This window comes from Diutina rugosa (assembly GCF_008704595.1).
Source record: "Diutina rugosa strain CBS 613 chromosome Unknown scaffold8_size298685, whole genome shotgun sequence".
In the NCBI taxonomy this organism is placed as follows: domain Eukaryota; kingdom Fungi; phylum Ascomycota; class Pichiomycetes; order Serinales; family Debaryomycetaceae; genus Diutina; species Diutina rugosa.
In genome coordinates, this window is record NW_022995114.1 from 67249 (window position 1) to 80388 (window position 13140).

The 13140-nt window shown below is 48.6% G+C and overlaps 6 protein-coding genes across 6 annotated transcripts in view; 4 read left to right on the top strand and 2 right to left on the bottom strand. All coding sequences in view use genetic code 12, as the record gives it.

Moving 5' to 3' along the window:
* Positions 1–196: 196 nt before the first annotated feature.
* Positions 197–2719, bottom strand: DIURU_002002 (protein kinase; the record flags this gene model as incomplete). The annotated part of the gene is made up of 1 exon (XM_034154607.1): positions 197–2719. One exon carries the CDS (start codon positions 2717–2719, stop codon positions 197–199), a length of 2523 nt encoding a protein of 840 aa, XP_034013135.1.
* A 741-nt stretch (positions 2720–3460) lies between these two features.
* On the top strand, positions 3461–5074 carry KIN3 (serine/threonine protein kinase; the record flags this gene model as incomplete). Its single annotated transcript, XM_034154608.1, has 1 exon — positions 3461–5074. The coding sequence occupies one exon, from the start codon at positions 3461–3463 to the stop codon at positions 5072–5074; it is 1614 nt and encodes a 537-aa protein (XP_034013136.1).
* A 781-nt stretch (positions 5075–5855) lies between these two features.
* Positions 5856–7955, top strand: DIURU_002004 (GMC family oxidoreductase; the record flags this gene model as incomplete). The annotated part of the gene is made up of 1 exon (XM_034154609.1): positions 5856–7955. One exon carries the CDS (start codon positions 5856–5858, stop codon positions 7953–7955), a length of 2100 nt encoding a protein of 699 aa, XP_034013137.1.
* A 282-nt stretch (positions 7956–8237) lies between these two features.
* DIURU_002005 (guanine nucleotide exchange factor) lies at positions 8238–8630 on the bottom strand (the record flags this gene model as incomplete). The annotated part of the gene is made up of 1 exon (XM_034154610.1): positions 8238–8630. The coding sequence occupies one exon, from the start codon at positions 8628–8630 to the stop codon at positions 8238–8240; it is 393 nt and encodes a 130-aa protein (XP_034013138.1).
* A 357-nt stretch (positions 8631–8987) lies between these two features.
* DIURU_002006 (uncharacterized protein) lies at positions 8988–10763 on the top strand (the record flags this gene model as incomplete). Its single annotated transcript, XM_034154611.1, has 1 exon — positions 8988–10763. One exon carries the CDS (start codon positions 8988–8990, stop codon positions 10761–10763), a length of 1776 nt encoding a protein of 591 aa, XP_034013139.1.
* Positions 10764–12631: 1868 nt separating this feature from the next.
* The window catches only part of DIURU_002007 (uncharacterized protein), a gene marked incomplete at both ends in the record, with an annotated part of 1157 nt that continues 648 nt past the window's right edge, over positions 12632–13140 (top strand). The window contains one exon of the mRNA XM_034154612.1: positions 12632–13036. Coding sequence (XP_034013140.1) covers positions 12632–13036 — 405 coding nt within the window. The remainder of the gene's footprint in view (positions 13037–13140) is intronic.

A 13140-nucleotide genomic window follows, 5' to 3' on the forward strand; every position in this document is an offset into this window, starting at 1 on the left:
CTCATAGTTCTCGGCTCCACAATGTAGCGAAGACTACCACACCACCGCTGCCTGATACTGAAATTACCTGTCAAGTCTAAACATTAAATGGAGGGCTAGCTCATAACTGTATAAACAAAGCCGAAAAAAAAAATAGTGCAGTTCCAACAACAAATCCAATATGCGATAATCCGAGCTAGTACTCCCATTAAGAATACTAACTACCGAGGCGAACGCTTCGCCGCTTGAAAAAGTCCATAACCTTGCGGGCGGCCAGCGCCTCCTTCCCCTGCACGCTCAGCGCCGTGGAAGTGGTCAGGCACTTGCTCCCAGTCAGCAGCGTCAGCACATTACGCTTAGTCGCGGTGCCTGTGATATTGTGCTCCTTCAGTGGCTCCAATGGGCGTTTGGGTAACGAAGTATCTTTAACTTGGTCTTTACCATGAGATGGTTTGGTTGATTCGTTAGCCTTTTCCTTTGCGAGGTTGCGCTCCTTTTCTCGCACAAGCGCCAGCACCAGCTGTGTCAGCGAGTTGTACCCCAGATAAAACGAAAGGATCAGAAACCTGTTCTTTCTTTTGTTCTCCTTGTCGTCATCTCCGCCCAGAAGCACGCGGCGACCACTGTCGTGAGTCAGCTGGCTGCGTTTGGGTATCGTTTGCAGTGTCGGCGGTACTATCATCAGTACGGGACGTGTGGAAACTTCCGGTACGAGCAGGTTAGTGACGCTGCTGTTTTGATAACCACCAGTACCGTATTGCAGCACTCTGCGTTGTTCCTTAGGAGGCACTGGAGGCGGCGCTGAGGTGGCCGTGGTACCGGAAGTGATCGTTTTCCCTTTATCGATGGTACTTTTCGAAGCAGTTTGAGGCGAATTCCGCGAAACGTATTGAGCGTTATCTTTCTGGGGTACCGGAGGCGGCTTCTCTGCCACCGCATCGCGAAGATCAAGCTGTTCCATTTTATCCTCCAAGTAAAATAAAGCCGAGTCACGCTTAGTTTTGGGGGATCGCTCAGGCAGAGCATTTTCGTCGGTTGTTTGAGAAAGTGGCGGTGCCTTCGTTGGCGAGGTCGAGAGTGGCGCTCTGTATAAATCAGTAAGTAACGATGGTGTAAGCGTTGGGTGATACAGCGTTGGGCGGGGCTTTTGGTGGGGCAAACGCGTCGTACTGGCTTGTGAAAATGCGCCTTGCTGTCTAGAAGCAATAGCAGTTCTGGGAGTCGGTGCCACAAGTGTTCCTCCATTAGCAACGACCTCACTGGGTGTAATGCGAGTGGCACCAGTCATCGAGACGGCATTAGGAGTAATGAAAGTGGACTCATTACTACCGAGTTCGGATGCTGAGTTGACCCCAACACCGCCGATCGATGAGGTGGGTCGCGATGGCGTCACCAGGCCATAAGACGAAATCGTGGAAGGAGGCAGTGGGTCCACTGAAGATGTACCAGGAGCAACATTGGTGTTGTTGGTAGTGCCATTGGCAATGGGGTTTGATGAAGCAGCGGTAGTTGCCACTACTAGCGGATCGATTTGATGACTTGTCAGACGCGCATGTCCCTGTCGCACCGGGCGTGGGAGTGCTACTGCCAGAGCAAAGCTCAGTGACGTGCTCAGCGCTGCCTTGGGGGTGGCGCTCAAAAGGTTCGAGGTGGTAGACTCTTGAATCATCGAGTAACGCTTCGACGCCGCACTGCGAGGCGCCGGCTGCACCGGCGCCCGCTCACGCGCCATTCGGTCCCATTCGGGTTGACGAATCTGAAGTAAGTTGGCATGGTGTTGTAACCAAGGGTGGGTACGGATCTGATCCATATCGACTCGGCGTTTGGGGTCGGGAACAATAATTTTGCGCAACAAGTCTCGCGCCAATGGCAGCACGTATTCTGGAAATGTAAGTGGCGTTTTGCAGATGTATTGGTAAAGGCGCACAATGTCCAGGCCGTCTTCATTCTCAGGATCATCATCAAAGGGCAAGTAGCCAGCTAACATCGCGTACAAAATAACACCCAACGACCAAATGTCAACCTTGCGACCATGATAGCGTTGTTGAGAGAGTACAAGCTCAGGTGCGGCATAGCACGGCAGTCCACACAGAGTTTTCATCAAATCGTGATCACGGTATGAATTGACAAAACCAAAATCCAGAATGATCACGTTTTTATGCTTGTCGAGCAAGAGGTTCTCCAATTTGAGGTCTCGGTGTACAAGTCCCTTGCTGTGCATGTAGTCGACCCCCAGAACCAATTGAGCAAACAATTTTTTCGCCACACTCTCTTTTAAGTATTTATGTTGCAAAATGTATTCGAACAACTCACCGCCCAGGCAATACTCGAGCACAATGCCGATATACTTGCCCAGTTTCATCACTTCGACCAATTTGACAATGTTCGGGTGCAGTAACATCTTCAAGGAATTGATTTCTCGGTGTATTTTGACTTCCAGTTCCAGATCTTTCGCAAGCAGCTCGCGTTTGATGAGTTTGATTGCCACCTGTGACGGCAACTTGCCGTCCTTTCGCCAGCCAAGCTTCACTTTTCCGAATTCGCCTTCGCCCAAATTGGACCCAAGGATGTACAGACCGAATCTCACTTCACGATGGGCCCGTTTAGGGGGTACGTCAGGGTTCGCCGCTGCCAAGGGCGCCAGAGACACATGCGGAGGCGGCGACACCGCCCGTGGCATCGCAGCCAGCGAGGCTCCAGGAGGCGCTAGCTCCACCCGTACGGTTTCGAGGGTAGTCATCTTCAGGGGGAATAGACGCCGATTGTGGGGAGAGTTGTGCGCTCTTGAGGGAGCCCAGGTGTTTGTTTTGGCCAGTTTTTTTCGTCTCAGCACTATGTGCAGGACCGTCGTATGAGGAGAGATAAACGTCACCGGTAAACAAAGGAGTAAGGGGCTTTTTTATACTAGCGTGATTTAGGAAGATCGCAAAGCGTGTTGCTTTCCGTATCGACGTTTGCTTTCCGTGTCACATCGCCCCCACGTCTCGGTCAGCACCCAACGTGAGGGGGTCAGTAGGTGGTTACCAAACAATAGTGATTGTGAGGGTCTGAGAATTTAACCTCATCGGTATAGCACACACGCAAAAGTGGCAAGGGCGTTTATGTCCCCTCCAAAAAATCTACTGTATTCCCTCATGTCACCAACTAGAAACGTATAAATTTCTACTACATTTTCGCGTGGAAAGAAGCCATAATTGTTTTTTGGATATGTGGATGTTGTGGTTGACAGATCAGAGTGTACGCTATAGTTATGAGCCTTGTTGGCTGTTCCTCAGGCTGCACGAAAGCGACCTGCGCGTTGGTAAGCTTCCTAATCCTCGCAAATTCACAACACGCGCCCAGTTCTGCAGGTTGTGAGCGCAGACTCTCCCAAGCCAGCGCTGGAGATTTACCGCCCTATCCACTTGCTTGCCCCACGCCGTGTCCTTTTGTCCCCCCCACAGATACCGTTCGTTCCAGTGCCATCATTTGACCCCGTCCCATGTCTGACGACTACGATCCATTGGAGGTCATCGGCAGGGGCTCTTTCGGTACTGTCCGCAAAGTTCGTCATAAGGAATCTGGTCAAATCTTGGTTCGAAAGGAGATCGAGTATGTTCTGATGAATAATCAGGAACGTAACCAGATCATCAGTGAGCTTCGAATATTGAGAGAACTTGATCATGAACATATCGTAAAGTACTGGAGACACGACCATGATGCTCCTCTCAAAGCGATCCATATATATATGGAATATTGTGACGGTGGTGATTTAGCTGGACTTATCAAAAAGTTCCGTCAGGAAAAGGAACGGGTTCCCGAGCAGTTTGTGTGGCAAGTTATGGTGCAAATGTTGCTGGCTCTACATCGCTGCCATTATGGTCACGATGCTCCCAAAGTCGATCTTTTCACCGCAGAGACGAGACGTGCTCCCAGCATTAACCTGGAAACAGTCATCATTCATCGCGACATCAAGCCAGATAACATCTTTCTAGTAGACCTGAATAAGCAGGTGAAACTAGGTGATTTTGGTCTCGCAAAAATGATCAACACTACGAAGCAAGAGTTCGCCCAAACATATGTTGGTACTCCATACTATATGAGTCCAGAGGTGCTCATGGATAACCCGTATCTGCCAGTGTGTGACGTATGGCTGCTTGGATGTGTTCTCTTTGAGTTGTGTACTCTTCAACCACCGTTTCTTGCTCTGAGCCATTTACAGCTACAAAACAAGATCAAAGCGGGTAAGATACCAGAAATCAACCCTGCTCACTATCTGGTTCATCTTCGTCAAATCATCCGCGATTGCATTACCGTTGACCCATCCGAGAGACCCCTGGTTCATGATCTCCTCAACAATCTTTCCGTGCAGTTTCTACGCAAGGAAATCGATCTCAAGCTCTGGCAGAAAACTCAACTGGACTACCAAAAGCAGCTTTCTATCAGGGATGATGATTTGCATAAACGGGAGCAACAGGTCCTTCAACGGGAACAGCATATTCATCAACAAGAGCAGCAAATGCGCCAGCGAGAGCAGCAACTACGCCAACGGGAGCAACTTCTCGTTGAATCGCGTGGGCCTTACAACGACCTCCAAAAGCAGCTTAGTCTGATGGAGCAAGACTTAATATGCAAGGACGCTCTTGTCACCAAAGTTGAGGGAAAATATCAGGATATTGTAAAGCGTTACAACGATCAACGCCAAGATTTCGATGACCAGATGGCAGCTGTCCATCGCAAATTTGCCCAACGCTTAAAGCTTTTGGAAGAGGAAGTCGACATGAAACGCCGCCAACTCGATCTGGAAAATAAGGAACTTCGCCTCAACTATCAACGAGAATTTCGAATGGTGGTAGAGAAGGAGGTAAATGCTCGACTTAGGGAACTGTTGCACAAACAAGAATCTCCAGCACTACACACGCCCCCAATTCAAATGGGCTCGAAAACCCCTCAGCTGTCACGCCCCAGAGGTCCCCAAAAACTTAATGATCGTCTGCCATTAAAGATCAACAATGAAGAATATTTTGGTTACAAGACCCCCCTGCCGCGACCTCTGCCAGTTAGAAAACGAATTACTCCTTATGAAGGTGGAAAGCCAGCGCATGCCCGAGTATGAAGTTGTGCTCTTGTTAGTACCGGAAACTTAGGAGAGAATAATTTGCATTGCATCAATTAGCATAGCCACGAGAATTATGGTTTACATTCAAATGAGACACATGATAGAAACAAGACAGTAGTATCCACATGCATGTAGTGTAACCCATGTTATCCAGATTTCAAGCAATCCGTCATGGACAATCATACGTACAACCAATGTTATATATTTAGATGTTGAGTTGACGTTGATCGCGGCAGTAATAATATCCGAGGTGATTGTCTATCAGGGCAGCTTCATTGTCGAGTGTAATTTGACAGCAGGACAACAATAACCTCCTGTTTTTGTGTGCCGCGCAGATGGTAGAACTAATGAACATGTCGACACGTTTTGAGAACAGAAGCAGGCAAATCCATGACGCGTACTGTTCAACATGTATCGGTCATATCCAGGGCATTCTTATGACAATTGGCACTTGGGTACTAGGGACGTGCTATCTCAGCCGTGACTGTCACATTGTTTCGTAAATAATCGTGCACAGTCCTATTGTCCCTCCACTGAGACAACCAGTACCTTAGATCTCAAAAAGACTAGACTTCGGCCGGTCAAACTTGTCATTCCGAAACCCCTCCCTCAACCCCACAATACGCCCCTGATCTTGTGCCGAGTCCGGCGCTTGCTGGAGATGCATGTGCCGTAAAGTGCACGTGCATCAGCGGCGATAATTTGCGGGGTGACCCTATATATAAGGAAAAGTAAGTAAATCGCTACAGCAAGGCTGATTGAGTGCAATTATCACACAATGAGTGATCTTGAAGTTGGCGATGCTCCCTTGGAGGTTTTTATGTTCTTTGCCGATGGCATTGTCCACGAGGTGAATCCCAGTAGCCTCGCGCCGTACGTGGCCCCAGATTTCCCCAGTGAAAGGTTGGACAGCTTTTTGAGTCAACAACGGCGCCCTCTGGATATTCCTGGATTCAGTGACCAAATTCGAGCTACTGTAAACCGCACCAATACGGAGCTGATCAAGAATTTCAACCGCGTGTTTGCGGTGTTGGATTCAAGAATATTGGCTCCATTACTCACCAATACCTTGCAATTGGCTCGCGACATGACTCCCACTGAACGTGAGAATCTCTTGAAGTCGTTGAGAGACTCTCCCATTCCGGCAAAGCGGAAGTTGTGGCGGTCAATTCACTCTCTTTCCATGAGCACGTTTGCCAAGCTTGCTGGAGATGACTTGCACAAAGCTATGGGCTATCTGGGTGAAACTCGAACGGCTGCGTACGAAGGAAATACCGTTGATACTTTCCGTTACACGTTCATGGAAAAGCCTCACGCACTGGGGCACAAGCTCTACATTCCTGGTCTTGACGCGATCATCATAGGTCTGGGCCTGGGCGCAGGCGTAGTGGCTAAAACCCTTAGTGAGAATGGCTACAAGCTGTTAGTGATCGAGAAAGGGAAATACTTCCATCCCCTGGAATTCCCTAAGACTGAGGCTGACGCCACAAAAGACCTTTACGAGTCAGGAGGTTCAGTCGCACTGGAACTGCAACACATCTATGTTACTGCTGGTCTGTGTTTCGGTGGTGGGTCTACAGTTAACTGGCTGGCCCTGCTCAAAACCCCTTTCAAGGTCAGGAAGGAATGGTACGATGAATTTGGACTTGACTGGGCGGCTCAGGACACCTTTGACGAATGTTTGAGTTATGTTTGCGAGCAAATGGGCGTCACAACTGAAGGCATAGATCACTCATTTGCCAATCAAGTGATCTTGAATGCTTCTAAACGCTTGGATTACAAATGCAAGGCAGTGCCTCAAAACAACGGTGGCCACCCTTCGCACAACTGTGGTAACTGTCACATGGGGTGCAGCTTTGGCATCAAAGCTGGGCTGGCTCAAGTTTGGTTCCGTGAACCTGCCGAGAAAGGAACTAAATTTATGGTGGAAACTGTCGTTGAACGTATTTTGCATGAGCGGGGCAAGGCTACTGGTGTTGTATGCCGTGACCTAGTTACTGGCACGGAATTCACCATTACTGGTCCTCGCCACATTGTTGTCGCTGGTGGTACTTTAAACACTCCAGTGGTACTTCAAAAGCTGGGCTTTACCAATGGCAATATCGGAGCCAACTTGAAGCTTCACCCTGCAACTACCGTATGGGGTGATTTTGGGCCTGACAATCGTACCAAGCCGTTCGAAAAACCAATTTTAACTACAGTGTGCCTGGAAGTTGACGACCTTGACGGCAAGGCTCATGGTGCTAAGATCGAGACAATCTTGCACACTCCTTTCACCCAAGTGGCAACATTACCATGGAAGCTGGCTGAGCAGGCTCGAATCAACATGTTGCGCTATCCACAATTGGCGGGAATGGTGCTCATTGACAGGGACACTAGCAGCGGTAAGATCACCTATGACAAGCAAAAACCGCTGGCGTTGGTGATCAATTATGATGTGAACAAATACGACCGTAAGGCCCTTTTGGAGGCAGTACTTATTGCAAGTGACTTGTTATACATCGAAGGAGCGATTGAAATCATTCCTCCGCAAGTGGATTTCCCAATGTTTCGCTCCTCAAAGCACAAAGAGGAACGCACCATTCACGACAAGGAGTACTTGGATTGGAGAGCCGATATTGCTAAGCGTCAAATCAAACCCTACAGCACGCCCTTTTTGCTGGCACATCAAATGCTGCTGTGTCGCATGGGTTCAAGCCCGCGGTTGGGTGCGGCCGATCCTAAGGGTAGATTGTGGGAGTGCAGAAACGTTTGGGTGTGTGATGCGCTGGCGTTGCCTACCGCGCTGGGAGTTAATCCCATGGTGCTGACTATGGCAGTAGCAAGACACAATGCGTTGGAATTGGTGAAGGAGTTGGCACCACAAGTTAGACTTTGAGTGGGAGGGGTACTCTGGTAGTTTTAGAAGTATGGAGTATGGTATAATAACGTTGATAATATGTGAAATGAATCCTCGTAGTGATGAGACAAATTGTCTATCATGATAAATTGAAAGTTGCGTATATGTGACAATATAAGTCCTTGACCATAAATTTATGCCTCTATTCTAAACATCTATTCCGTTTAACCAAATCAAACCCTCATGATCTCCCATCTATTCCTTTCCCCGAGATATTGCCCATATCACTCACCAACACGAATGATAACCCAAATATTAGGTTCAAGTTTCCTTCACACTGGTGAAGCTAAGATAATACCGAAGCTTCTTCACATCATCGTCGGAACCGGTATATCCGGCGAACCCGAGAGGTCCCCGGTCACATTCGCTACACACCAAGAGCCTTTGGATAGTGAAATCGGGGATGGTAGAGGTAGGCGTTTCTTCGGTCGGTTTAGACACCCCGATGTTGTCAAACTCCCAGACGTCATTGATAACATAGAACTCGTGAGCAATCTCGTTTGCGTCGGTAGAGGAAGCGAGCATTTCAGGGGCCCCTTCAATAGTGGCGAGCGAACTTTTGAGCTCAGGGGTCAACAGTATGACCCGCGTATTGCACTCGGCGAAAGGACATCTCAAAACCTTCGAAGTCTCAACTTGTTGGGCCGTTGCCATCTTCGTCCTTATCCAGTGGCCAGATTAACCTCCGCACCACTGACGATGGCTATCATGCAGGCAGCGATGTCGATCAGATTGTGCGCGTTCCCCACTATATTCTTAGACTGCAACTCGAGGACTAGCCCATTTACTAAACTTTATTTACTGGACCCAGAGCTGTCCACAATCAGATCTTACATTTATAATTGCTCTTTCATCATCAGCCTTATCACCATTGTTGCAGCTTGTCGATTTCATTGCGGGATTGTGATGCCTGAGCCAGCATCGTCCCGATTGGGCCTAAGTGTAAACATCGCCGGGTCCGCCATTTAAAATTAATATCTGCCAAACTTTGGAACCTGTCAACACCCACCGATGAGACTACCTTGGCTATTGGCTGTGGCGACGGCCTGGCTGACACTTTATTCCTATAACGCGGGGAAAGCGTACCTTGAGCTTACGTCTCACGAAGTTGTCAAGCTTGATTTCGACGTCCTGGGCAAGTTTGAGAAAGATTCCAGTTACAACACCGGCGATGCCATCAAACCAATCGCCCAAGCACCAGCTAACGGAACCTACTTTGTCTTGGGTGACGCTCTCCACACGCTTTATGGTGATACGAACGGGATGTTGGCGGTGGCTCGCTACGACGACAACAACGATGAGTGGAGTGTAATCAAGGATATCGATGCCTCCCACATCTCCGACACTCGGTACTTTGCAAATTGCTCTGTGCTTACGGTACCATCCGATAACCAAACAACCTATATTTATGGAGGTGACATGCCCAATAGCGGTGTGCTGGACCGCTTGCTCTCGCTAGACTTCCAGGATCTTAAGTTCAGCAATATATCGACTGCCACCCAGCCCCAACCATTTCTGGGTGCCGCCCAAGTGTTGGCACCCAATCCACAAACAAATCTTGTCATTGGTGGTGAGCTGACTCAGGGGTGGCTCAACATGTACCAGATTGCTACCTGGGATTTCCTGGCTGGTTGGCTGTTCCGCCAGGTTGAACTGCTGAATTCTACAATCGAGCTGAGACGAGGGGCTCTTGCTCTTCCGGTTTTTGGCAAAGTGGACCCTCGCAATGTTCTGACTGATTTACAGATTCTGCAAGTAGTATTGTTAGGTGGTGACATTGCCAATCGCCCAGCTAAACCTTCGGTCGCTCGCCTTCAACTTGATCAAAATTTATGGCAATGGAACACTTATGAAGAGGACATTCTGGAGTTTGTCGGAGCTGCTACAATTTTCAATACCCTTGTAACGGTAAATGATACCGCGCTGGGGTACAAGCTTCATCTCTACGATGCCGTTAGTTTAAAACTGGTGTCTAGTGTGAAGGACAACTTTCACGACAAAGTCGATGACGCTTCTAAGGCCCAGAAGAAGGTGCTGACCCAAACCAAGGCCATCTTGGGCACTGTGGTTCCCATTGCGGCTCTTCTGTTGATGGGTATTGCGGGCATGGTGATTTATCGCCATCATCGCAAACACAAGGACTCTCAAAAGTTGGAAAATGATGTTGACAGCTACGACTTCGATTACTATGATAAACCTGAAAATCCTTTTATTCTCGAGCGCCATCTTACGCAACTGACACTTGGTGAAGGCAACGATGATGCTCTGTTCTCTCTGTGGATGCGTAAGCGTCAGCAGTACGAGGCACTTCAACAGGGCCAAAACCAGAACGGTAAACTCCGAAATCTGTATTTGGCGAGCAATGACACTTTGGGAGCTTCGGATGATGAAGCTGAACTGCTAACCAAACCGAGCCCCGCGATTATCCATAAACCCCCACGCCCTCTACGCAAACTGTTCCTGTTTGTTGAAAGCAAACCCGATGTGCTTAATCGTAAGCAACTCACAGGACCTAGCAAGGAGCTGCTTCAATCCGACGATTATGTGGATGCGCAAGTATTAGTGAGTTCGAAGCGAAGACTGGTCTTGCGGGTGATGAATCCCGACGACGCTAGCGACGTAAACAGTGCTTCAAAACTCAGTTACGTGCCTGAAATTGATTTGAGTGAGGAAGAACTGTTGTTGACGGCCCTGGTGGTCGATGATGAAAGCACGTTCTCTAAGACTCCATCCAAATCGATTAGACAACGAATTCCTCTGGGCAGGCCCCTTGATGACGATAATTAGACATTAATGATATCACCTCCAACGCAAATGGCGATATACTTGGTGATTGTCGATTTACAGTGGGACTTCGCGTGTGTTTTGTGGCATACATCTCGGTGTACTTATGCGCGATTGATAAATTATGACCTAATGGGACCAGCAGTATTCGAACTCAGACATCTTGTATGAAAATGGCGAAGTGACTCGAAGAAATGAGTGCTCATCGTCTGCAATACGGCAAACAAGCAGTGTCTTCGTCTCAACCGCCTCGTACATTTTATTGCTGTTGCTTGGATTTCTACAATGTTCAAGTTTAAATTCCTGAATCCAATTAACTGGCTTCATAATGTTAATAGTTTGAAATTCACAAATATTCTTTCAATTTGACCGAAATTCATTATCCTCGAATCTTCAAACTCTCGTTTTACTGCTTAAAGTAGAAATTTGCTAAATTAAACGGTGCGGGGCTCATCGTTTACACCTCCAAAGTTCATTCGTTTTCAGCTCCTAGCCCTAATTGACGTGCCTGCCTCCTGCATATATACAAACGTTCATCTTATAAAGAGCAAATTTTTTTTTCGTGGCGCTCAGCATACCCTCAGGCAATGGCAGTACAAGGGAGGCCCTTTGGCTCCAGTGCCTAACGTATCTATCACTGATTGATGCGAGAGGGTTGGAACACAAGTGTGCCTTGATATGATGAATAATTCAATTGGGAATCTCTCTGACAATCTCGAAAAATAACACCCTGGAGAAAATCTAATAATTGTGATCTGACAAGGCACCACTTGCATCGAGTTCCAGCCAAATTTCCATCACTGTTCCTATTAGGGTAACCTCGTAAAGGTCCAACGTTCTGATGACGACCATACTGGGGCTATTTTGCCTCGAATTCTAAGTTTCGCGTAGACCTTCATTGGTGAGACCCCCTTCGAGGTTTCCCCTCCTTTAAACCACGCTCTGAAATTTGATGACGCATAATTATGATTACCCCCGTAATTCACGGGAGTGAGGAATTGTCTGAATTGCTTTTCACGTTTTAGACCTGCTTCGGTGCTCGAGGCGAGCTGTGTCCGGGGTCGACAATGCTTAGCGAACAATAACGCACTCCTTGTAGTGGTATCACCAAAATAGGTGATTAAACACAAAGTTTAATTGATTTGTACTCTCAAAAGGATACAACTTTTCAAATTACTAAAACGTTTAGCTTACTTGCCCCGCCCCTCGTTGGGGTAGAAACTCGCAACCCAAAAACAAGCACACCTCGCACACGCGAGTGTTATTCCCCGACATATGCAGACAGAATTTATCCATAAGCAATTTGAGCCACCTCCGTCGGTTGCCCGGCAGTGTGAAGGACGTAGCCCATACTTAACCATAAACAGTAACCTTTTCAAAGGGCGGAACCTAAGCTAGCTTCCCCAACAGCCGAGCCACTGGAACCCGACTCAGCCTTACTATGGCAAGGCAAGTTGAAGTCACATGTTTTGTCGGTGGACTGGTACGCTATCGATGAACCTTCTCTCCAAAATTAGATGGGGTGCACCTTGATACGGCGGTGGCACCGAAATTTAACAAATGAGACCTCTAAGGGTCCACGGTAGCATCGGTGAGAATAGCCGTAGGAAGGGGCCACTTACAGCTTCTAGATTCTCAGCGATGGGAATTCAGGTACATTGAGAGCGTTTGCCGCAGATCTTGCCCTATCGAGGAGGCTAGCGAGACGTCGGTGGTACCTGCATATGATCCCATATACCGTATCCGGTAATGTCTTGAAGTTACTGCTAAGGGAAACTGAGTATAAGCCACAATATAGGGCTCTACCAGTGAGCACGAACACAGTATTTAAACCACCCGTAATTCCTTCTTGGTTTCGTCATCAAACCAACATGAAGTACTCGACCGTTACCTTGGCTGCCCTCTTAGCCGCGCAGGCTCAAGCGCAAGCTCAGACCCCCACCTCCACGCAAGACGTGTACAAGCGGGAAGCTCAGGACATTGCCCAGGACCTTCAAGGGTTCTTGCTGCTGTTGGCTGCCCAACAAAAGCGTGACGTCGTCGACGCCACCCCTGCTGACATTGAGGAAATTCTCAAGAGAGCCGTCAAGAACACTCCCTTGGGCGAGTTCCTCGCCAGACGTGACGTCGACTGGAGCAGCATCATCCAGCTGATCCTCCTGGCCCTCCCCGGCTTGATCAAAACCATCTGGGACTCGGGGATCATCCAACAGGTCGTCAGCGCCATCTGGAACAACCAGTCGATCAGAGACGCTCTTTTCAACGGCATCAAGTGGGTGATCAACACCATCTTGGGCTTCTTCACCGGTGGCTCGGGCTCTAGCGGCTCGGCTGCCCCCGCCCCCACCGGCGCCGCTCCCGCGGCCGCCCCCGCTGCCCC